At 35.9% G+C, this 25,990-nt stretch overlaps 2 protein-coding genes across 3 annotated transcripts; one reads left to right on the plus strand and one right to left on the minus strand.

Annotated features, from left to right (window-relative positions):
- Window positions 1–70: 70 nt before the first annotated feature.
- Window positions 71–7,527, minus strand: LOC137403427 (alpha-ketoglutarate-dependent dioxygenase alkB homolog 7, mitochondrial-like). Its single transcript, XM_068089432.1, has 5 exons — window positions 7,407–7,527; window positions 1,645–2,028; window positions 788–961; window positions 497–621; window positions 71–218 (listed from the first exon to the last, which is right to left on the minus strand). Exons 2-5 carry the CDS (start codon window positions 2,026–2,028, stop codon window positions 71–73), a joined length of 831 nt encoding a protein of 276 aa, XP_067945533.1. The 5' UTR covers window positions 7,407–7,527.
- A 187-nt stretch (window positions 7,528–7,714) lies between these two features.
- LOC137406728 (coatomer subunit alpha-like) lies at window positions 7,715–25,109 on the plus strand. 2 transcript variants are annotated; one of them, XM_068093346.1, is made up of 25 exons: window positions 7,715–7,851; window positions 8,545–8,732; window positions 8,919–8,999; window positions 9,115–9,301; window positions 9,460–9,483; window positions 9,692–9,901; window positions 11,660–11,878; window positions 12,141–12,291; window positions 13,673–13,736; window positions 13,878–14,036; window positions 14,182–14,321; window positions 14,433–14,518; window positions 17,919–18,057; window positions 18,181–18,343; window positions 18,475–18,621; window positions 18,878–19,067; window positions 21,629–21,724; window positions 21,818–22,120; window positions 22,475–22,569; window positions 22,695–22,841; window positions 22,993–23,129; window positions 23,408–23,594; window positions 23,850–24,122; window positions 24,300–24,412; window positions 24,661–25,109. In XM_068093346.1, the coding sequence occupies exons 1-25, from the start codon at window positions 7,812–7,814 to the stop codon at window positions 24,800–24,802; spliced, it is 3,681 nt and encodes a 1,226-aa protein (XP_067949447.1). In that variant the 5' UTR covers window positions 7,715–7,811; the 3' UTR covers window positions 24,803–25,109. The 2 variants fall into 2 exon arrangements, with proteins under 2 accessions (XP_067949447.1, XP_067949452.1); XM_068093351.1 differs by lacking the exon at window positions 9,460–9,483.
- Window positions 25,110–25,990: the final 881 nt, after the last annotated feature.

The following is a 25,990-nucleotide window of genomic DNA, read 5'->3' on the forward strand; positions in this document are numbered from 1 at the left end:
CATAATATCATTGTTCAAAGTTTACTAAAAATAAAATATTTTGAGTGAAAGAATGTTGCCGAGGAAAGAGTCAGCTGTCCTTGTGACGCTCATCACCAACAACAGGAGAGTTTCGACAAATCACCGAAATTCTTCTCCCTTTTTTAACATGCTTCTCTTTAAAGTACGATTTGTCATTGTGTAATATTTCATGTGTGTAATCGTACCTCGCTGATTGTCTGCAAAAGAAGTAACACGTGTTACTAACTTTACCTCTTAGGCATGACACATAATCTGCAGTAAGAAACTTTTATGCAAATATGCTTTTTAAAATCCTGTTACATCCAGCTAATAAATAATATTTTCAAAGAAGATTAACAATACGCTAATTCATTGAATATATCTGCACCAATTTCACAGACAGTTGTGGTGCTATGATAGTGCAAGAAAATCGCACTGACTTGTTTAATCCAAACTTGAGCGTGTGCTAATTTATGAACACGCTAGGAATACATACCGCATAATATAGAGAGATCGTTGTTTCAATAAAACATCAATGAATAGTTCTTTGTTGTCAATGGCCACCAGTCTCATCACACTATCAGAGAGAAGAGAAATCCCAGCAATGGTATTGCCACAGTACTGTAACGAAACAAATACATGTAATCAGTTTTATAATTAGACAGTTATTTGCCGAAACACAATAATAATCTGAGGTCTGCTGTGCTATTAGGTTACTATCAACACTACAGATATCAAATTCACTACCTTAATAATCCGCTAACAACATCGCAGACATCAAACTCACCCGAATGCTATCCTTGTGTGGTTTGATTTCTCCATTCTCCTCTAAATCTAACACATGTACATAATTTGTTGGAGAGGAAACATTATCGAATGCTGTGTCTTTCAATCTATTGATAATTTTAGTATTAGCTGCGTTCCATGTTGACCGTTCTGTTTCACGATATCCAAGAATAGCCTGAAATTAATCGATAAATGTTCAATGAAGATATCGTAGAATCTGTTATTCTTCATGTCGCTGTTGAAGCCGAATATCTTATAGACTCACATCTATGCGTTTAGCGAAACTTGAATCTGAGGCAGTATTTACGGTATATGTATTGCGATACAACCTGGCTGACTGTTTGATTAAAAAAATAAAACAACAGCAATAAGGTTTGACCAAGGTAGCTAAAGTTTTCACTAAAAATTGAAATCTGTATTCAAGTGTTACAAATTCATTTTAATTTATGCAAATTAAAACAAAAACACTTAGAAACAATTGACTAACTATTGAACTCCTCTGAAGTTCTGAGAAGCGACTAAAAAGCCTAATACCTTCTAGCTACTTGCACCAATTTGGCTGTTATTATCGTGTTACTGTTTTATTCTGTTTCACAATATTATTTGGTGCTGCAAGAACTTAGTGGTAAAGTTCCATGTCAAGAATTATTAAAATATTTTAACTAAACATAAACGAAAATAGAATAGACCAGCTTCATTAAAATAGACCAGCTTCTGCATTGCAAACAAACAAAATACTGTAAAAACTTCAGATGCGAAGTAACTAGTGTTGAAATATGTGTGAAAATTACTTTCATGTATTACTCTGAACTAAAATTTTTACCATAATTTACATGCAAGTCACGATCATGTACTTACATCATCCCAATGCGTGTACTCGTACCTAAGTCGTGCCATGTAAGGCTCGACTTCTTCAAGAAGCAATTTCTCTTCCGTTTCTGATATGAAGTCATTAATGACAAGCATATCATTGATGAGGGTCTCAGCACAGATATGAGAGCTGGTGTCAGCGTAACTCGGTAATGTAGGAACAGCTGAACCATTCAGTGATTGATTATTGTAACTCTTTGGAAAAAATTGGTTGGTGTTCGCCATCACATTATGACAAAGTTGAGAACCTCGTGCCACTTTAGTCTGAAGTTGAGGAAAAGGGCAACAGCGAAAGTTTTTATGCTGATGTAAGCGGGTGATTTTGCAGCTACTGGAAAATCGGTGACCAAGCTCCTTAAGAAAATAGGCCATCTACAAAAAAATGAAGATTTTCCATTTGTGGTTTATATATTTAATAATATTTAATCTCGACTTACGCTCACCCGAGCATATGAAACTTTTGATATACTAAATAAACTTTTACCAAATATTTGTCCCGCCATAGTAAGTAATTTCCAACGTATGACTATATTTTTTTCAAGCATTACAGTTTTGTAAATAAGTAATACATACTGTTCTGCTTCACAAAGTTTGGGTTATCTGATTGAAAATGTAAGAAATAGCACATCGCCGACTTACTGCTAGTGTACGATATAAGTATCACCACAGTTTTAGATGATGTTCGATTCTTCTTACAAATCAAGTATTAGTGACAAATGACAAAAAACCGAAAAATGTTTAAGTAGTTGATCAACAAATTTTGAACAAGTAACACAAAACAACTTTAAAAAATGCAGAGCAAACCAGAAACGGCTTAGTAGTTTAAAGGCTTAGTAATTTACTTGAAATTTAACAAAGTAATTTTACAAGCAGCAAAAGATGACAGGAATTGAAAAGTATGTTCATTATGTATGTACATCTAGTATGTACTGCAGTACATCTAGTATGCATACATCTGGTACATCTAGTATGTACTGCAGGTAACATGGCTTTTACGCAATAGATAACTGGCAAATAAATGAAGCTAAATTGCCAGCATATGATGAAATCATTTAATAATACTCACGGGTTTAACACTATTAAACAGTGTTCTAAACACTTAGGAGGCATATAAGCTCTATGCAATGTATAAGGTGAACTAAGGTATATAATGTTTGAGCAGGTGACTTTTTTATGTATAGCGAATACGGGACATGCAAACAGAGTTTTTAGTCTAGATTATTTAATTATAGTTTACATGGAAATTATTGCATAACTCAATATCTCCAACGACAATTCTTCTAAAATATTTTTATAAAACTATTATGTAAAACTATTCAGCAAGTGGTAACTATAACAATTGGATTGTGGGTTACAGAAATAACGTTATATGCTATGGTGGTAGTCTGAGTGAGGATAATATTACTAGTAAAACTAGTATTGATATTAACAACGGTTTTATGCATGAGTGTTTGTTAGTATTAGGCTATTAGCAAACTCGGAGGCTTCGCAAGCACCTGTCTTGCTTTCTTAGAACATGTCATAACATTTGAGTATTGTTTAGCAAAAACGATAAACATTAATTGTTCCAACAGATGGATCAAATGAATCTGAACATGACATTTCTAATTGGCTTCTAAGATAAGCCAGGGTTGATGTGTTTCAATAATCACTTACAAAAAAAAGAGTGTTATCACTTTAGTCTTTAGAGCTGTGGGTTCACAGGGTTCGCACCGATCTCAACTTGAGTTCTACCACTATTATTAATATTAGTCTAAACTATTTCGACAATATGATTTTTTTCGGTAAAGATGTTTTTGTTACATCTGCCTATTTAAGTATCACATCATTTTGTGCCCTCACAAACAATTACATACCGTGCTGACTTTGACAGCCTAATTATTGGTACCTGGTTGATCATAGAAAGGGATAAACTAAATTTACTCTTCAAAAAATTACACGCCAATTAATAAAATGTTAATTCAAATTATTAGCGCTTATACGCTTTAAAATGATAAAATGAATTTATCTCTAAATGTGAGCCGTTGTTATCTTTTAACTGCTTTGCATGTATTGTTTGTAACCACCAAAACTTACACAGTTGATAAAATTCATAAATTAAGAAACCTGACAAAACCAGTGTAAGTTCTCAGTCATACTCATAAGCGATTATTATTAATAATCCTACTCTCCAACAAGGTAAAATGTCTAAAGCTAAAGGACATACACACGCAGACACACAGAGTGTCTACCTAGAACTAGTCTGAATGAGATGTACATGTACTTTCACTCTGCTAGATACATCAGCAGCATCTTTTAGATCATAAGATAAACAAAAAAGAAAACGGCTTCAAATTTAATATTCTTGAGTTACAGAAATAAGCTTTACAAAAAGAAAAGTAGTCCCCCTCGACTACTTATAGAGTATACTTAGCTACTTTGTACTCTGGATGGCAACTGTTAAAGCAGCAACTGTTAGTGTACCAACTACATAATGGCAAAGTGATCATGATAGCAGAGATAAAACAGTTTGTTTGCATAACGATTGCATCGTAACATCAACTGTTATGATAGCGAATATAATGACAACATCGGAATAGAGTTTGTAAATTCAGGAAAAAATAACATTAGCCATGAGGGTTGTTTGTACAGGAAAGACAAAAAAATTAAATACTCCCACTTGGAAGTGAAAAAAGGCTGGTTGTAATGGCCACCTAATTAAATCGAGATCACAATGATCATCAAAAGTTCTTTAAAGCACTTTTTCATAATTTAGGAATACATATGTATATGTATCTGTAGTAACTGTATATAAATCCTATATGTATATGTAGGAATACATATATGTATAACATGATTTGACCAACCTTATTCTTTTTTTATTCAGTTTTTAATGTTTTATAATTAAGTATGTATTATGTAGCTAATCTAAATTACATGTTACTTTTAATTGATGATGGATGTTTTTTACAGAGAAGCAGTTGGTTAGATTTGATAAACCATTTCTTGTGTTTGGCAGATAATTTGGTGAAATGTAATCGCACAAAAAAGAACGTAATATAATTGTAAATTACTTTTAGCTTGAATTTTAGTGTGTGTTTCTCACTTTTACCAGAAGAATGAACCTAGCAGTGTGGTGGTTTGACGTTATGACTATTCCCATTTAATTACACCTGCTATTATGTGACTTCTGCTGTAAATAGCTTTTTTAAAACATTGTGTAGTGTATTGTGCAGTTCCTCTGCTAGCAGTCACTATGTTGACAAGTACTATAAAAACCCAAGCAATCATTAGGATCCTCAGGTCATCATTGCTTATGTGATGAAGGACACTTGGCATAAGACATACCTTCAAGTTTCTACCAAAATATAGTAACAAAACAGTATGAATTGTTGAAAAATATTTGATAGAAGCAAAAGCAGACTTCAGTTTGCTAATAAGCAGTCTATTTTATGCATAGTTAATTATCTACTAGTAGATTATTTGAGGCTCAATATTTCAAACTGAAAAGTTTAATCACTCAACTTTCTATTTGCTATTGAATTTATCAATAATGTAATAGCAAATAGCAAGCTATTGCAAATCAAAAACTGTGAGTCTTTCAATTAAATTGTCCATATTAATATTGCTAACTATGACTATAGCGATCTATCAATACATATTTTATGTTTATTACACTTGGATCCAAAGGATTAATTATTTCATATTAATAAATTACCCTGCTGGTTACACCATTTTACATAGAGCAAAAAACTGAAATGTTCAGACATGTTCAGCCAGATACTACTTTGACTTACATGATAGACTTAACAAGTAGAGCATTTTTAAATCAGCAAACTGTTGAAAACTGAGCTAGCAAATTTGCTTAGCAGATTCGCAAAGTTTTTATCGCAATTCTGATTAATTATAGTGAAACAAAAACTTTGCATTTATAGCAAACTCGGTTTCCATTTATAGGATATAAAGATGCTTTATATATAATTAACATTATTTCGGCTTATGCTCTGTGAAATGCCTCCAACAATTGTACACTGAAGCTGTACAAATTTTGGTTAGCTTCCATTGAGCATGGGAGTAAAAAAACAGTCTTGCAACCAAAAACTGGTCGTATGTAGCGCCTGTACAACTGTGACTAAATGCCCTTCTTCTCACCTTCGGATTCAATTGAGAACCAGCATAAAAAGTTAACATAAAGCAAAAATGTAAGCTTTTTACTTCAATAAAATCTTAATGATGATTTTATTGGTTTTCATTAACAGACTGATTGTAAGTAGCATCTTTATTACCATTTGTACTGCCGTGATTGGATACATGCACAGCTTTGTCGTTGTGATATTCCTCTCTAGCTATCTCTAAGGTACCTCCTATTACTAGGGTAGCCTGTGGAGATAAAATGGTTTAATTAAAGGATAATAGAAGAAAAAAGTAAAATTGTAAATCTATGACTTTAATACTCGATTCAAAAATGACTTTTTCATTGTGTTAGTGTTTATAGTATGCCTTATGTTGTTGCGTCTAGTAAACTATTGAGTATTGGTTTGTATGAACCGATGAATATTTACTTTAAGATTTTGAGATTGAATTTTGCTCAAGGTGCGCAGGTCTTTCAGCTCCCATCTGTGTTCAAGGATTTGCCAGTCTCTGCTTATCACTTCAAAAGAAATATCATCAACTTGACTAAAGCCATACACACAAGTCTAAAAGCCTAGTGGTTAATTTTTTGCAAATCTGTAACTAAGTATTTAAGATCTGGATTCCATATCTCTGACACGTACTCCATTATTGGCAAGCAAATACTAAAATAAGCAGTTCCTTTAGCTAAAAAGGGAACAATTTTGAGGGCATGCATGAGCATAAAAAGGGTGGCAATTGACTTCTAAACTGTATTATATAATTGTAATGTATGTATACCCATTGAAGTCTAAAGAGCTGCACATACACACGCACCCATGTGAACAAAATTGTCTGAAGATTTTAGGGGTATAGCCTCAAGTGCAATTTATGTGAGCAAGATACATGGATGTTGAAGAGCATTTAATGGCATTAAATTTTAGTTGCTAAGTCTGACACTCTGGTTAGTTGATCTTGAACTAAAACACCCCCACCCCTCCGCCTTTTGATAGGCAGTCTCAACGATACATTTCAAAGTTGTGCAGGCCTAACTCATTGTCTATAACCGATGGATTCAAGTGGGTTTCAGTAAAAACAACGATGAGAAGGTAAATATCAAAATGTTAAAATAGTTGGTTTTTTTCTGGTGCTGTTGCAGTCTATTAGGATGGCAGTCATGATTGAGATTCCCTAATTTTTTTATGTTCAAGTCTTTTGCAAAATTGCTCTGAACATTGGGCAATCATTGTGGCTGGTAGCAGTTGCAACATTTTTGTGCGTTGGTCAAATTTTGGTAGTAGCTTTCAGATATATTTTGGCACTGCCATTGTTCGTAAACCTTGCCAGGTTTGCAGCTCTCTATCCATACCTGCCAACTCTCACACATTGGGCGTGAGACTCACGCAATCACCCCAAAGAAAAAATGAAAATGCGTGAGAAATGCATGAGATTTTTGCCCCAATTTCCACAATTTCATATATACTATCATTGATACATCAATTGCCCCAAAACCAAATCTCACGCATTGCCCCATTCTTGGGTTGGCAGGCCTGTCTCTATCCTAGTGAGCCAAGTTTCATCATTGCTAATTCGTTTGAATTATACAGAGCTAGTTTTTTATGGATTTTAAATTATTGTATTTATCTCTTGTTACTACTAACATTATTTTGTTTTGATGATAAATATATGATCGCCTCTATATCTTTCCCAAGGTCGTAAATGCTTATCGAGCTCCGACCTGACAGCCGTCAGGTAGTTATAATACATGTTCGTTGTTTGGTTTATAAAAACGCGTTTACTTTAGCCGTTAAAATTGTATAGTAGCGATCTGCCACAAAAACGTCTTACTCAGTTGACCCGTAACAAAAACATAATACGCTTTGTAGCACGCTACATCCACTGGAGTCTTTGGCCAATCATACAACAGGCTCACACGGCTGCGCCACTTACGTGTCCATATTTCCTGTCTCTATCAAACCGGGGTGTTTAGCAAATTTTGATCAAATTCATTGAATTTGGAACTTGACAACATAAAATACTGAACTCGGCTAAAACAGCAACAAACTATGCTTACGAAGTTTGAGTCGAAGTCTGCTCGTGTTAAAGGTAATTTACAAACAATCAGACTAAAACACACTGTACTTGTAATTTCAACTGCAATAATCGTTGACACTGTGCAGCTTAATTAGCGTATACTGTTATTATGATGGACATTCATAATGTGCTACTTTAAAGTATCATTTTTTATGGTTATTATTGGAATTTGAGTTTTTTAATAAGGTTGCTCACAGAACATAATGAACAGATTTAAAGATGCTGTCTTAGCTACTACCGTGGAAGTTTTTCTTTAGAACCACATTTAAGATATGTTGTGAGCCATAAACCGCAGTAATTCATTGTTTGTGTTTTATGACCAAGTGCTAAAAATAACTGCTGACTATAATTGACTAATGTTCTCCTTTCTATAATACTCAATACTTTCTATAATACTCAATACTTTTTATAATCCATATATAGGCCTATACCATATATAGAGTAGGCCCTATATATTCATATAAATATACTCTTATTATTACCATATATATAGAATTTCTGTATATATGTTAGTAATAAGATACCATAATAACTAGTTATTATGGTATCTTATTACTACCGCAAAATTTGTTTCAAGGGGTGTTCAAAATAAATACCTTGTGTATATTTATTTAAACTGACGATACAAACAATTATTTCGTTCCACAAAATTCAAATCTTGCATTTAACGATGTTTACATATTAAATTTATGGTATCTTACACAGGACTTACTTTTCACCCAACTCGTCCCTGGGTTCTGTGCAGTTTGCACAATGGGCACATTCAGCTGTGGGACTATCGAATGTGCACACTTATTGACAAGTTTGAAGAACATGATGGCCCTGTCAGAGGAATAGATTTCCACAGACAACAACCATTATTCGTTTCTGGTGGTGATGATTATAAGATAAGAGTAGGTTATGCTTTCTCTCTGTCTATGATGTGGTGTACCATTAAAACTCAGCTAGTATTTCAGTGACGATCAGTGTTTTTGCTGCTTTGGTTTTCTGCTTGTGTTACCAAGATTTTAATACTGATGGGAGTTTAATATAATGTTTATTATGATGCTGTAGGCCTACGCATATTTCACAATTTGTAGGTTTGGAACTACAAGCTAAGGCGTTGCCTGTTCACTCTTCTTGGACATTTGGATTACATCCGGACTACTGTATTCCATCATGTATGTGCTATTCATTCACTCCTTTGTCACAGCTGCTTAGTTCTTTGCAATTGTTGCATCGCAGTCTACTTTTTCTCAAGTTTTTTTGCATCATGTCATTGTGATATACTTCTAGACATATCCGTGGATCTTGAGCTCTTCAGATGATCAGACAATTAGGATATGGAATTGGCAGTCTCGCACATGTGTGAGTCTGCTTGCCGGTCACAGTCACTATGTTATGTGTGCCGCATTTCATCCCTCAGAAGATCTCGTAGCCTCAGCATCCTTAGACCAAACTATAAGGGTCTGGGACATTTCAGGTACACACGCTTATGCATCAGCCATTTTACAAAAAATCAAATTCGTCTGCTTTAACTCACATCGTCTAGATATGACATCTGCTTTTTACTATTGCGGTTTGACTTTTGAGATTTGTCTTGATATTTGACTTGAGGTTTCTCTTGTTATTTTTTGGTAGTATTGGCTCAACGAGACGCAAGTGGTTAGTAGACATGTTACATATCGTTTTGAATAGGTTGTGGGGCTACAGCACCTCGGTTATTGATTAATTCTCCCCAATCCAATTTAATTGAGTGTTGATGTTGTCTTATGGTGCTTTATCAGTGTTTATGGTTACATTCACTAATTCAATTTTACCTATTTGTGTGATGCATTATGTGGAAGAGTTAGATGCTGCTTTTTGTTTGAAGGAGTTAGAAGGAAGAATATATCTGCTGGCACTGGCAGCGAAAGGCCATCGCAGATGCAGCAGACAGAGTTATTTGGCACACCTGATGCGGTTGTCAAGCATGTACTCGAAGGTCATGACAGAGGAGTGAACTGGGTCTCCTTCCACCCTACCCTTCCTCTCGTTGTTTCCGGAGCTGATGATCGACAGGTCAAGCTATGGAGAATGAATGGTGGGTTTTAGCTCGGATGTACAGTATACACTTATCTACTGCCCATTCCCTCCCATCAGCTCTTCTTAAAAACATAGTAAAACTCAGTTTAGGTTGCTTACACTACTACAATTTATCAATACCTTTGTGATTTGAACTGTATTGTTCAGTGTCAGTGATGATCGATAGGATTATCACAAATTGTGTCTCAACTGACATTAAGATTTGCCGCATTCCTTAACCCTTTGGGCGCTATATTCGCAAACTTAACGATCGGTGAATGCGCATATGTTTACAAAATATCTACAAACCTTATATATTCACGGTAGAAATATATTTAGATTGCCTATGAAGCAGTTTTAGACAGTTAGGACGAGTATTTAATTAAGAGTGGTAAAAGAAATAGATAACAGCAAAATAGCACCCATTTGTGATGTTGCAAACGATTCTTAAATATTTAGTAATAGTTGCAAAAACTTTGTGACAGCTCACTTAACCTGAGTTCCAACACAGTATAAACCTTTATACGTCTATGAAATATTACAAGGAAACACAGTATTGCTTGGTAATTGCTTTACTAATCAATAGAAAAGAATGATGCTTTGCAAAAGTCTATTATTTGAAACCTTTCGTTTCTATAAAAATGTTTATGTTTTTGTTTGGTGTTTTATGTCTAACGTTACAATGGCTGTTTATTTAAATTTGAAACCTTTGTGGAAGCACTCATCATCTTTAATTTTGGGAAGTTTATACTATTGATAATCATATTTTAAACGCTACAAATATTTTTGTTAGTCGGTTTTATGTTTTTCCAAAGCTTCTTTTCCGGTTTGTTTAATATTCCTATTATGTTATGTAACTCTGCGTTTTATCCTCATTATTTTAGCTTGTCCAAACTACTTTCACGTTATCTTAACACCTTTAGCCGCAAAATAAAACTGCATTTATGAAGTATAAGAGCCCAGACATTTATATTTTACTTCAAAAACATGTTATTTTATATTCAGCATCTACTGGTTTGCTATAAGGTCACCCAAAGAGTTCCAAAGACATTCTATTAATTTGGACTAGATAGACCAAGTAATAACAGCAAGAGCCTAAACAAAATACTGGGGTTTTTAGTGAAGAAATGCTGTAAGAAATGCCGTAGCATTTGGCACAACAAATAATGTGACAGTCAAAGGATTAACGGTCTGTTGTAATTTTTTTAATTCACTTGTGACTAGTTGGACCTCAAAAGGGAGAACATTCACACTAGTCACACTAGTCATAGTAGTGGTAATACATGTTGCCTGCTTGGAACACTTGCATTAGGGATAGAACTGCTCTTACTTTCATACCAACGTATCAACACGTGATTCTCTTATTTCAGCCTGCACAATTCACTCTACTTCACACTGTCACTCCTCACATGGATATATGTATATATACATGTACTGTGTGTAGTTTTTTTACTTCTTGTTTTTACGATAATATTTGTTATTTTTCAACTGCTAGTCGTTCTACAGGTAATGATCATGTGCTCAATTTCATTATGTAGCTCTTTGGTGTATCATTCTTTAATAATAAACAGCCCAATCTAAATACAGAATCTGAAGTTGCTTTGCCGATTTTTTTATTTTGTATATAAAAGGATGAGACAACTCTGTATTATTAGCTGAACTGGTTTCAACAAGCAGAACTTTTGAAGTAACATTTAGAAATATCTGCTTTAGCGTACCGTATTATTTACCTTTGTGTAGTCTGAATACTCAATGACAGTTTGAGTATGTCTATTAGACTCAAAAGCATGGGAGGTCGACACCTGCAGAGGACACTACAACAATGTATCCAGCGTGCTTTTCCATCCACGACAAGACATTATCATGAGCAATAGCGAGGACAAAAGCATCAAAGTCTGGGACATGACAAAGAGGACCTGTCTCCACACCTTCAGAAGAGAACATGACCGATTTTGGATTGTGGCTGCTCATCCTACACTCAATCTCTTCGCTGCTGGTATGTGTCCGCGTAAGAGGAACTTGCCTCAGCTAAGGTTTTTGTAGCAATAGCAGCAGTATACAATAGCAGTTGTTTAGTTACTGTCCCTTCTCCGGTTTATGTTGTCATTCTCTATTATGTTGTAAGTTGTAAACCATAGCTTGTTGAACTAACACTCGTATATTTTAGAATAGGAACTGGCTAAACCCACAATGTTGTGTCGCGATGTTTGAAATGTCAACTCAAAACTAATGTTATCCTTTTGAGATTATTATTTTAGGCCATGACAGTGGAATGCTTGTGTTCAAGTTGGAAAGGGAGCGACCCGCCTATGCTGTCTATGAGAACCTGCTGTACTATTGCAAGGAGAAGTACCTGAGGAAGCTGGACTTCAGAACCTCAAAAGATGTGGCTGTCATGCAGCTCAGGAGGTATGTTATAGAAAGGTTCCACGCTTGTCAATATTTGCTGTAGAATATACAAGTCATTATTCTCGCATCTACACTTTGGTTTCTTGTGGCTGCAACAAGCTACAGTACGCACTCCTACATCATAAATAATCCTTTCCAGGAACATTTACATTATAGGGATTTTACGTTATAAGAACAGTAACATACATGTAAATTATCTAATCCGTTCCAAGACACTTTGGGCATACAAAAAGAAGAAAACTTGAGTTAACTTTTTTTAATTTGTTGGCTGTACCGTAACTGCAGCATTATTAGTTTGCATCGACAACTTTTCTCCTTTTTATGATCGATCTCACTTTTTTTATAGACCATGATTGCGGTGGTTCTAAAATAAGTTAATGGGAGTGCACATCTTCAACGTTCATGTACAGCGATTTGCTTATTTTTCTAAACAGCAAAGGGCACTCTGCAATGTAAAACTAAACAAATATTTTGTACTTCTATAACAAAGCAAAACAACAAAATATTTTACAAAACGCGGTATCACCTGTTCGTAATCCATCTGCATGTAGGGGTCAAGGTTACAATAAAAAAGAACTTTCGCCGTTACTCCAATTCGTGACATTTGAATTGGTAGACCGACGCTGTAACACCTGCATCAATCGATCGCCTTTGTATTTATGAACAATGCGCAGCTACCCTATTCTTGGTTTTGTCGACGCATCTGGCGATCTATCACGACGAACTACATGTAGATTGTTGCAGTTTGTATATATAATAAGTATAACGCTATATGCACGTCGGTTTTTCTTTCGCATGTGCGGCAAAATAAAGTAACGTTCAAAATAAAGTAACGTTCAAATCATTACATGAGCAAAAATTAGTGAAAAAAGTCAAATTACAAAAAAATCCTAAACATCCCAAAAGATCGATTTAAATCACAATAATCTGATGTTCAAATCAACATAATCTGATCACCTACAACAGAGCAGAGTAAGACATGGTGAACCTTTTCATACCAAATAACTGTAATGTGAATTTTGTTGCAAGTCAACCTTTAACTCGGTCTAATACTTCGACGTACATGCAAAACGGTTTAGCACAAATGCTGTGGCATTAATGTTGCTCCGCCTGAAGGAGAGTGCGAAACATATCTGACATTAACATCGCTTCGCCCGTAAAAGGATTAATTTTATCTTCCCAAAATTCTGATGAGCTAGTTGAAAAATAAAGTAACCACCTTCTCTTTGAACGTCACCTCTTATGAAACACCACTACGTATAGGGGAAGGATTGGAAAATAGAGGGTCATGGCATTCAAATAGAGTTTTTACATTAGATATATATTGTATCTGACTATGGTAAAACTATTGAGCAACACAATGCTGTTCATTGTGTTGTAGCTCACGGACTCCAGTGCACAGCATGTCTTACAACCCCACTGAGAACTCTGTCCTTCTCACCACAGTATGTATATCATATTTATTTAGCTTGTGCAGCAGATGTGTTGCAGTAGATGTATTGCAGCCGATGCATTGCATCTGTATTGTATTCAATCATTCACTTTTCTTGGCATTCTTTTGGTGACATGGTTTTGGTGTGCTTTAGCGGACGCAGAATGCTGACAACAGCGTCTATGATTTGCACAAGATACCGAAAGACAGCGACTCTCAAAATCCTGACTCATCAGAAGGAAAGAGATCGTCTGGGCTCTCAGCCATCTGGGTGGCGAGAAACAGATTCGCAGTTCTCGACCGAACTCAGACAGTGAGTTATATCACTGGTTGAATAGGATTATTCGCCTTCTTATTCTATACGATGCCGCAGAAAATGCCTTAGTCTGGACATTACCTTAGTTTATTCTTTGATGTTGCTGTTGCACTATACTTATTGGAGTTGCTCTCTCTCTCAGATTGTTGTGAAGAACCTCAGTAATGAAGTAAGTAAGAAAATACCAGCCAACAATGTTGAGGATATCATGTATGCCGGCACCGGTAAACTTCTGCTACGAGAGTCTGACAAGGTTATCCTCTTTGATCTCCAACAGAAAAAGTGAGTGTTCGTACCAGTTATCATTTGTATAGACAAGTTATTGCTCTGTTGCTCAGTACGTCTGGCGTGTTCCTGAGTAAAGCTGTTGAACGTGTGACACTTTTTCTGCAGGCAGATGGCTGTGCTCAAGATGAACAAGTGCCGCTTTGCGATTTGGTCGTCGGATATGAATTTTGTTGCCGTGTTTAGCAAACATGGTGGGTTCCTATTTATATGACATATTACAGTTCTTTACTTGCATTATTATTACTATTAGTATTATTACTATAACTATTATTATCATTAATACTATAACTATTATTGTTATTATAATTATTGTTATTACTATAGCTATTATTATTACTATAACTCTTATTATTACTATGATTATTATTATTACTATGATTATTATTATTACTATAACTATTATTATTACTATAACTATTATTATTACTATGACTATTATTACTACTACAACTATTATTATTATTACTACATTGTCCCAATATGAATGCTCATTGTTTAGGTGGTTGTCCGCTTCAATGAATTTGATCATAGAATGGTCTTGCTACCTATCTACTTACATAGTGATAAAACTACTGGTGTCTCCTGTTGTGTGGGATTGTATTTCTTAATCATGGACTTCAATCATGGTAACTACATGTCTGTTATTTGTTATTAGACTGGTCACGAAGGGTTAACATTTCGAAGCAAGATAATTTCCAACTGGCACTATGTTACAAGCATTAGTTAACTTAGATACTTGTATGTCAGCTGATACTGTAATATAAGTCAACCATTGGAACTATAACCACACGTAGATGTGATATATTGTATGCTATTTAGGGTACAGTTACTATTAATATTCAAAACGTGTTGTAGTTGCTAAAAACTCCATTTATTTCAGACTAAATTATTACAGCTGTTTGTATGTATGTCTGGATGGCAATATCTGCACTAATGCGTAGTCTAAGAAGAGGCGTTGTATCGTTTGGTTTGTGTGACTTTAGATTTGTGTGACTTTATGAATTGATTTGTTTATTGAACAATTTATGAATTGACTGCCTAGTTTTATAGATTGTTTTTTTACTTTTTAAAGTCAGTCGTATCTGGTAGGAAATTCTTTTATTCCTCTGCTTTCCTTTAGCATTTCTATCAAATCCATAATACCACAATGCGTGGTTCTTCATGTTGCTATTTAACTGTTTTAGTAGCTATATTAAATGGCTTGCTATTTGAGTATATATCTTCATGGCAGGGTTGGTTTGATATATATTGCTTGATATATATCATCGATATATATCACAGATAGATATGATATTATTGGGTCCAAAAAATCGATATTTTTGAAAAATATTCAATTTATCATTCCGTTTTCATTTTACAACTATTGCTAACAGTTTAAAAATGCTATATAACACCTAAAATCATCAAATACTTGCATAGGGGCCTATTAGGCTTACCCAACACAGACAAACAAAGACAGTCAGACCAATTAATTAGTGTTTGAGTTAAGAGTTTTTCAGATCTAAATTGTATTCCTTCATCTCAGTACTATCACCCTAACCTGATTATCTCATCTCATTTTAAACTGTTATATTTTATTGCCTTATTGGAAGACCAGCCTGCTGAAAACCCTTTGAACTTCATAATTCATGATTTTGAATTGAACAATCTGACACCCAGAAACAGAATTGTAGGCACATTGCACTGACTCACTGAGATGACAGAGTAACTCATCTTATCATTTTCTGTGAAAATCTTTCAATGAATAGCTTCAAAGGATCCTGGCTCAGTATAAAATCTATAAATATGATGATATAACTCTGACTGCTAGTGTTGAGCGTGTGTTTTCATCATGTGGACTGGTTCACAGCAAGTTGAGAAATTGTCTCGGTGTGGTCGAAGCTGGCAAGCTGGTGTTTGTTTACAAATACCTAAACTAGACAAGAGTAGGACATTAGAACATGCTTGGACTATCACAGTGTGTATTTACTATTTGCACTATTTTGTTTGCACTTTGCATTCATGTCATGATTTCCAATCCAATGGTTGACGGACATTTTCATATATATATATATATATATATATAAATATTATTATACTAAGCTTACAATAAATCAAGTTTTTGGTATTAAACATTGCTGACTGGTCCTATGCAACCTATAAAATACATCAATCACAATGTAAACACCATACAAGTTCAACCTAGCTACAATTTTTTTTTCAAAAATGTCATTTGTTTCATAAATATCAATAAATATGAAAAATATCAATAAATTTCATGATATATATATCATTGATATGATATTTTTTTAAATACAGTCAAACATGGATAACTCGTCCACGGATAGCTCGAACACATGGTTAATTCGAACGGTTTCTTTGGTCCGTTCCCACGTAATGATAAATTGCTATAGATAACTCGAACTCAACACTGTTAATTCGAACTGTTTTTTTGCCCAACGGCTACCGAAACGGTTGTTATCGCTTTAGAAAATCACTTTATTCAAAGCCATAGAGGTAAACCTCATCTTTTCGTAATTCATAAGCGTTGTTATTACCACCATCGGCAAAATAATTTTATCAACGACTTTTCTAAAGTTTTGGTCAAATTTGATTTATACTGCTATACGATTAATAGCACGGGCTTGCCGGGTCACGCGCGCAAGGATTTTCGCCACGCACATACAAAACAAAAACAGCATGTTGTTTTGTATGTGCGTGGCGAAAATCCTTGAGTGCGTGACCCGGCTAGCCCGTGACGAATAGTTTTCCGACGTTGATTCCGTGTTGAATCAACGTCGGAATGTTGAATGTTTAAAACGTCTTAAAAATTGTTTTTATTAAACGTATACGTTGTCTTAGCTAAAAAAACTATTCATCGTTTGACCTAAACACAGAATACGTGTGTACATTCAATAAGTATCCATTCAAAAAGCGTGAGTGATATACAATGTACCGTTAAACCTCGTAAAACTTCTAATTGAACTGCCTCGGAGTGTTGCTCTTAACGAATCCCAGGTAAAGTAAGGGATTTTTCTTTGGTAACTTTTTCTTGAAGTTGCATAAACTTCAAGAAAAATCGGCAAAATTGATCGTGGGTAAAACGCTCAAAAGAAAAAGATGTCTTTTCTTTTGAGCATTTCAACAACGATCAAGTTTTGCCAATGTCAATCTAAAAAAACGTCCTGGCAATAACATCACCTCAAACAACAAACCAATCTCAAGTGATAGAAAAATCTCTATACTTTTTCATAAAAACGTTTTAAACTTTACATTAGAAGCATTCAATTTGAAACAAGCCATTTGTGCTTTTGATTTATATTATAGTTTGCATATGTACATGTATCTACTAATAAATAAGTAAATACATGGACTTGTGACAGTGCTCTGATAACTTGACTGCTCTGATAATTCGAACACTTTTGTTCGGTCCCGTGAAGTCCGAGTTATCCATGTTTGACTGTATTGATATTTTTGCCAACCCTGCTTTATGGACACTCTTATGTAGAGTTATGACTAATATATCTTTGATGATTCCTTAAAAAGGAGCAAGTCAAGCTTTCTGATGCATCAGTTTTCTTTAGCAGTTCAGAAACTATTTTTCATTTACAGTACTCGCCATCTGCACCAAAGCACTCACTGTACTCGCTACCATTCATGAGTCAACCAAGATCAAAAGTGGTGCTTGGGATGAAGCAGGAGTATTTGTTTATACGACAAGCAACCACGTGAAATATGCACTGAGCAGTGGGTGTGTATTCTTGCCTATCATCCTTCTTTGACTATGTAGCCTCTGGTTTGGTGGGTCTTTCTTATCTATTTCTAACACCATTCTAGCTCATTCTGGTGATATTGATTTTGCTGTCTGTTGCAGAGACTCTGGAATCGTCCGGACCCTGGACATGCCCATTTATGTTACCCGTGTAAAGGGCAACCAGGTTTACTGCATGGACAGGGAGTGCCGGCCTAGAATCCTTAACATAGATGCCACCGAGTACAAGTTTAAGCTTGCTTTGGTCAACAGACACTATGACGAGGTTTCTATTTACCAACCTTGTTACTTGTTACTCTCGAGTCAGTCTCTGTAGTCATTAGTTTTAACAAGTAAAAAAGTGTTTGCTTTTTCATAGGAAACACTACTGTGAAAAATATGCACTATCTCTTGCAGGTACTACACATGGTGAAGACAGCTAAACTAGTCGGACAGTCTATCATCTCCTATCTGCAGAAAAAAGGTTATCCGGAGGTCGCTCTGCACTTTGTTAAAGATGAGAAGACACGCTTTGGCCTCGCGTTGGAATGTGGAAACATTGATGTAAGTAATATTTTACTTACAATTGGTGTTTGTTATTAAAGTTAAGCAACAGATTTTACTAGGTTCATTCCTTGCTAATTTTCATTCTTTCTAGAGTAAAGTGGAGTTCAAAGTTTTTGTCATTTGCCTATGATGTATCGATGAGTTTTTTTTATGTTGATAATAATAGCTTTTGAAGACAGTTTGCTTTGGAATTAGTTGTCACAAGCTTAAAAGGGTGTGTAGCTTTTCAGGACTACGTAAATTTATTTATCAGATAGCACTAGAGGCAGCCCGCGCCCTTGACGACAAGGACTGCTGGGAGAAGCTCGGCGAGGCAGCGCTGCTTCAGGGCAATCATCAGATTGTTGAGATGGCATATCAGAGGACCAAGAACTTTGACAAGCTCTCTTTCCTCTATCTCATTACAGGCAATCTAGAGAAGTTAAAAAAGATGATGAAAATAGGTGAGATTTCTTTTTAAGAATGCTGGTGATCATCATACCTATGCAAAAATTGAGGCTTACTTGCCAGGTTTTATTATGCTACCTTCTATTAAAAGGTGTAATAACGAGTATTAGTAACTAAAGAATCAACATATTTGTTTTCATATATGTTGTAAAACCTCTAGTTGAGCAACGTGGCGCTCTTTTTTTCAACCCTTCTTCTATAGTGGCAGTCAATTGGAGGCGCCGTTCAAATAGAGGCTGGTGGTGTATTTTTTAAAAAGCTCGTCAGAATCTTCGAAGATTTATTTAGCCCTTTTGTAAAGCGAATGTCGCCTATATTTTGCTCTTTTTTCAGTGGAGCGATATTAAACCTTTTGGATGCAATAAATCTGCTAACTTACCTCCAACTTGTCAAAAATCTCTTAAAAAATAAGCATCGAGAAATATCTCTACCAGTTGCTATCTATTGCTTGCAATTAACTCGCGATGATATTATATCCTGTGTCCTTTTTTGCAATTTATTGGCATTTTCAATTTTTATTTTACTCTAAATTTGAAGACATATTTTTATTTTATATCTATATTTAACAATGTTGCATAAAAACTCATTGCAATCAATGATATGTTTGCTAAAACTAGTAAAGACTAGCGTTTTATGTGAATAGAAGTGGAGTTATGAGCATCGATCCACTGTAAGCCGTGTTAAGATAGCCGCAAGGATGCTATTAAATAACATGCTATAAATCTGCATATTTATGAGTTATATAATGATAATCTATCAAATGATACAAATATATATTCATGAACAAGTGACATAAACGAACCATACTTATATTACATGCAGAAACAAAAATTAACATTTTTAAAACAAAAATATTTTTATCGTTTGCTCGGATAAATGCGTTCTGATTGTTGCTTTCGGTGGAATGAACATCTTCTAGTTGTCCAGTACCTTCTACAATATCTTCTGATCTCAACTCTTCTTCTACACTGCTGAACTAATCTATATTAGCGTCCAAACAATTTTTTGGCAGAGCAAAACTTTTACGCGCTGCATTTAGCACACATGCGATGCGTAAAAGTTTGCTCGCTAAACATAACCTTTGGTCCAAAACTTGCAAACCGTTTTTTTATATGGATGTTCTTCGATGTATTAGGACCGCGTTAAACAAGGACCTACTAGCCTGAGGCAGTTAGTAATTATTTCTATGGCGTTGCTTTGAAAGTTCATCTACTATCGTAAATTTAAACCTTTCTCTATACGTATATGTAGGCTACTTCGAAGTATCAAGATCGTGTTAAACAAGGAAAAACTATTAGCCTGAAACCGTTATTGATTATTTCTATGGTGTTGCTTTCAAAGTTTTAACCCGAGAGAATTGATTGTTAATAATGTAAACGATTCATTATTAATACGATTTTGTGGACACTTTTTTACTGATTACCTGACATTATGGGTTCAGTGGCGGTCAAACGGAGGTGGCGTTCAAATAGAGGGCGGCGCTCTACTTTTCAACCCTTCTCTCATAGTGGCGGTCAAATAGAGGCTTTACGGTATATGTATAATTTTTGTCAAAAACAGTAAAATAATAATCGTAACAAAATGACTGGAAACAATTTAGTTGATAAACTTTAAAAATAAACTAAATTTGAGCATTTGTGAAAACTACTCACAGCGATAGCCAAATTAGATGTTCCAATCTAAACAAATTTGTAAGAATTCAAGGTGGAGGCTAATGTAGATAATTATTTGGAATGATTTAATTAGGATTAAATTGTAGAGAGATTTCTAAATTTTCTTTTGATTAAATCACAATATACCGCATTGTAAAGAATAAGTTTATAAAACTTGAAATTTTTGGAAAACTATCTCTGAAACCTTTACTGAAAGGTCAGCAGTCTGTATGCCAATTTCTAAGTAATTCTGCGCAGCTTTTTGGAAATCTATACAACATTTAAAGAACATTTGTTGCCATGAGGAAACCCGTTTAACCATATTGTTAGTGCCCAATGTGCCTTTCATGTTAAATTAGATATATTTATTATCCATAAATTCATTAGGATGCTGAATTCCAACTTTTAAGCGTATAATAGCAGTAATGTATCGTTCATTTACCATTTATTCTATTTCCTTGACCCAAGAAGTTACTCACACTCTGGCAGCAAAACAGTACGAGTAGTTTCTTTACCGAGTAGTAGAAAGATTATTCCTCCATTCTCTTAAAAAGACAACAATATTCCTCTTTTATAAATTATTGCAACTAACTAAATGTGGAATTTTCTCCCCTACCTCATTTGTCTGGCGGATACCAATTCACTGGATGCAACTCAGCCTTTTTGCATTGAAATTTGGTTGTCACATGCATTTGTTGAAATGGTTTGAATGTTTGAATAATCATGAGTGTCGGTTTAGAAGTGCAAGAGCTCTCCTATTATAATTCTTTTCAAAAAATTTCATTTATAACCTTTACGCTCTACTCCAGTTTTTAAATTTGAAACCAATTTCATACCCAACAGGCTGCATATATATCATACTGAATTTTGTAAACCGATTCTTTTATGCAACTTCTATTCTGCAGCGGAGATCCGCAAGGATACGAGTGGCCACTACCAGAATGCTCTGTACTTGGGCGATGTTTCAGAGCGAGTAAAGATTCTCAAGTCGTGTGGACAAAGTACGTTCTTGTTTTTTTCTAGTTTGTAACTGTTTAGTGCTTGTGTTGTTTAGTTGTTTTTCATCAGTTACCTAACACATAATGCTTGTGCAGAATCTCTGGCATACCTGACGGCAGCCACCCATGGATTGGAAGAAGCAGCGGAGATAGCTGATTCATTCCCAGAAGGAGAAAAGACCCCCGATCTTTACCCAGGAGCGCAGCTACTACTTCCACCTGTACCTGTTAGTCAGCAAGAGAGCAATTGGCCGCTGCTGACTACCAGCAAGGGATTCTTTGAAGGAGCCATGCTTGCTAGGCAGCATGCAACAGGCAGCGCTGCCAACACTTTAGCTGCAGCAGCCGCTGCTGCAGATCTTGAAGTAGAAGGAGAGGGCTGGGGTGATGATGATCTTGGTGAGTTTCACTTGGCTGGTTGGTATCAGTCCTATTGCTATAAGGGTCATCAGTACTATTGCTATAAGGGTCATCAGTACTATTGCTATAAGGGTCATCAGTACTATTGCTATAAAGGTCATCAGTCCTATTGCTATAAGGTTCATCAGTCCTATTGCTATAAGGTCACCAGTCCAATTGCTATAAGGTTCATCAGTAGTTTTGCTGTAAGGGTCATCATTCCTGTTGCTAAATGTGTCACCAGTGCTATTGCTACAAGGGTCATCGCCGTAAGACAACACAATGACTAACTTTGGTTTTAATACTCTCGACTTGCACTAAAAAAATGCAACCTTGATTTGGTCTTGTTCTTAGATGATTTTGGAACAGATACGAAGGGGGAGGATGATGAGTTTGCTGATGCAGATGCAGGCGGCTGGGACGGAGATGATGATGACTTGGGACTTGAGGTATTCTCAGCTGACCTGCTCTTGGTTCTCTTTCGCTTGTGAGGAATTTGGAAATATTTACTATACGCTTAAACAGAGCCAATTTACAAAGTTAATTGCCCACTCTGCTATTGCTGTCAATGCAGGAACTAGGACCAGCCGGTGATGATGTGGGGGCAGATGGATTCTTTGTTGTGCCAGTAAAGGGAACGAATCCGAGTCAAGCATGGTGTAACAATTCACAACTCGCTGCAGACCATATCAAATCAGGCTCCTTTGAGACGGCTATGAGGGTGAGTTGCTATAGTTTATGAAGATTAGTTAGTTTGCTGTTACCAGCTCGTATAGAAGGTATGGCCTTGCATCTTCAATTATTGGTAGTCATGTGCTCTTGAGTGGAGCTTGTTTCTATTTCATTGCTTTTATATTTCTTTATTTCTACAGTTGCTTCATGACCAAATAGGAGTGGTTGATTTTGAAGCCTACAAGCCTGTGTTCATGCAGTCATACCAGTCCTCTAAGACTTGCTATGTTGGCATTCCTTCTCTGCCACCCCTTAACGGATATCCCCTAAGGAACTGGTGAGTTAAAGTTCATAGACTTCAAGCAAAGTGTGTCTCTCTGAATGACAGTGCCTCAGCTAGATTCGAGCAGCTGGGTGTCTAGTTCATGTTAGGGCTGATGTGTTATTTGCAGTTTTTAGCTTTTACTACAATGTATTCAATAGCTTAGTTTGTTTGTCAAACAAAGTTCAGCATGTATGATTAGGAAATTTATTCCAGAATGAAAAAAAACCGATAATAGAGTTTAGGATTTGTTTTGTTTAGCCGCAGGCTTTAGTAAGGTGATAATATTTTAGGCAAACGGCGAGTGCAAAAAGTGGGTTGCCTGCTGTTGGTGTACAGCTGCCCCACCTCGCTTCCCGACTCCAACAGGCCTATCAACTCACCACACTAGGAAAGTTTGTTGACGCCATTGAAAAATTCCGTGGCATACTTCTCACAGTACCTCTGCTCGTAGTGGAGAGCAGACAGGATATTACAGAGGTAGGCTGGTCTACTCACCTCTCATTCTTCATTACTAACTGTACTCATAAAACATTGATATCATCTGAATACATTATGAGCTGTGGTCCCTCACTTGTGTTGTTGATGAACATTCTATGTGGTAAGTAAAAAGTTGATATTTTACATGGTTTCTTTATGCAAACAAGTTATGTCCTGTATTTAGCTAGTTGAGACACAGCACCTGCCGTCACTTATCTCATGACACTGCCTACCATATCTAACGCATATTTACAGGCTCAACAGCTAGTAGATATTTGCCGCGAGTACATTGTTGGTCTCTCCATGGAGATAGCTCGTAAGGAACTGCCCAAGGCCACTTTATCTGACCAGAAACGACTGTGTGAGATGGCTGCCTACTTCACCCATTGCAGTCTCCAACCGCAGCATCTTATCCTCACTCTTAAAACTGCGCAAACGCTTTTCTTCAAACTCAAAAATTTCAAGACTGCTGCGTCATTCGCGCGTCGACTGCTCGAGCTTGGGCCAAAGCCGGAGATGGCTAAACAGGTAATTGCTTAAGCGTTTTCTTGATACCTATATGTTCATGCAGACTTTGGAGTTATCAAACACCTGTCAGTTTTAGGAAGTTAGTTACCTAGTCGTCGCCTCTTTACCAGTACATTAGGCAACCAGGTTTAATCATTAGGGCCACAAATTAGTGAACTTTCATCTGTATTTTTGTAGACAAGGACAATCCTCCAACACTGTGAAAGGACTCCAACAGATGCCCATGAGCTCAAGTATGACCAACACAACCCATTTGATATATGCGCAGCGAGTTACACTCCTATATATAGGTCAGTGCGTATACCTTTTCTGTTTAGTCGCTAGTTACCTGTATACTGCGAGCAGACCTACTTGAGAGTGCACACATCTAGTCCTTACGCTCTAGAAGTGTAATAAGCATTTCTGTCAATATGTCAAAGGTATTGGAATAGTAGTTCTTTTTGAAGTTCATTTTACGAATCAATCAATAACTTATTATTTGCACAGTGGCTAACACTCTTCAGCTACCTTCTCACATCAATGAGTGTGATGTTTGCAGGGGAAAACCAGTTGTAAAATGTCCACTTTCCGGAGCCTGTTATCTACCCGAGTACAAGGGACAAGTGTGTCGTGTTTCCCAGACAACCGAGATAGGCAAAGACTCCATCGGTCTTCGAATAAGTTCTATTCAGTTTAGATGAGAGATTTCCTACTCAGTCCTACAAGTACACATTGACCTCTAACCTATTGTGTACTGTTCACATCTTTACCTTTGCGGCATCAGCCTATTTATTGGAGATTTTGTTATAGTTTGGCTATGAGCCGATGACCAAGTCATGAGGCTTGTGACGTTAGGCATTTCAATAAGAGTAGATATGGTGGACGAGTAATCAGCCCAAGCTTTTAGCGTGCAAGTTTAATATACGATTAATAATGTTGTATTATAGTATTGTCCAATTCTATATTAATATAACTTCCTTTATTAAAATATAATTCCTTATAACATGTCATGAGGACTTATGTCAGTCGTCCAAGTTCAGTCTCTCATCAACTACGTCAGCTGATTAACCCTTGACAATACAATGGCACGCTGCTATTACATAGCTCTCTGCTTATCATTGATTAAACACAATAAACAATATTGTTTGAAGCTAATAGAGTGAACAGTTAGCCTGTACAAGTCTATTGTACTGATAGCATGAATAGATCAGTAGCGAGATAAGAACATAATATAAACTATTCATGTATTAATTGACCTCTCCTTTTTGCTATATCTTTACAAAGTTGGTTGTATTGAGCGCTGCGCATGATGTTTCCTACATGCCTGGAATAGTTGTAGACACGAGACTCATTTTCCTGTGCTTGAGCTTCAACTCTATGTCTATGGTACTTCCATATTTCGCTAACATCCAGTTTGTTGAGCGTTGTATGTGCAGATTCTATAAGCCGCTTCTTCTCACGCCTAGACACTGGAGTACGTGAGCGATAAGATGTGTGCTGATCTTCTGGTTGCTTGCTTTCCTCTCTCTTCAAACGATTGTTACAATCGTATACAAAGAGTTTATTGCTGCCACCGTTAAATTCTAGGAGACGTCGCTCATTGTGAATGTAATACAAAAGCTGTTTGTCGACCTCTTTTTTTAGTTTGGCAGTAACTCTGCTCTCCTTACTACTTTCAGTCGTTTGTTTCTCTGTAGTAATGGTATCTTTTTCTTCATCACAAAAACTGCTTTGCTTTCCCATGGTTTCTGGAGTGATTGCTTGTTGACCGTCATCAGCAGGTTTTTCTGTTGTTGATTGATCTACTTCCGTCATGTTGCTATGTGTTCGAGTTCTCTAACATACATCAGTGCAAGGAAATATTTAGGCTGACACACTTGAGATTTTCT

This window comes from Watersipora subatra, chromosome 1 (assembly GCF_963576615.1).
Source record: "Watersipora subatra chromosome 1, tzWatSuba1.1, whole genome shotgun sequence".
In the NCBI taxonomy this organism is placed as follows: domain Eukaryota; kingdom Metazoa; phylum Bryozoa; class Gymnolaemata; order Cheilostomatida; family Watersiporidae; genus Watersipora; species Watersipora subatra.

What these genes read in the sequence shown, in the direction of transcription:
- LOC137406728 (XM_068093346.1), top strand. Translation starts at nt 7,812, where the DNA reads ATGCTTACGAAGTTTGAGTCGAAGTCTGCTCGTGTTAAAG. An exon ending in TTCTCGACCGAACTCAGACA is followed by an intron (nt 14,037 to 14,181) that starts GTGAGTTATATC and finishes TCTCTCTCTCAG; the next exon opens with ATTGTTGTGAAGAACCTCAG. An exon ending in GCAGACAGGATATTACAGAG is followed by an intron (nt 23,595 to 23,849) that starts GTAGGCTGGTCT and finishes GCATATTTACAG; the next exon opens with GCTCAACAGCTAGTAGATAT.
- LOC137403427 (XM_068089432.1), bottom strand. Translation starts at nt 2,028, where the DNA reads ATGGCCTATTTTCTTAAGGAGCTTGGTCACCGATTTTCCAGTAGCTGC. An exon ending in CACACAAGGATAGCATTCGG is followed by an intron (nt 622 to 787) that starts GTGAGTTTGATG and finishes GTTTCGTTACAG; the next exon opens with TACTGTGGCAATACCATTGC. An exon ending in CGATCTCTCTATATTATGCG is followed by an intron (nt 219 to 496) that starts GTATGTATTCCT and finishes CTTCTTTTGCAG; the next exon opens with ACAATCAGCGAGGTACGATT.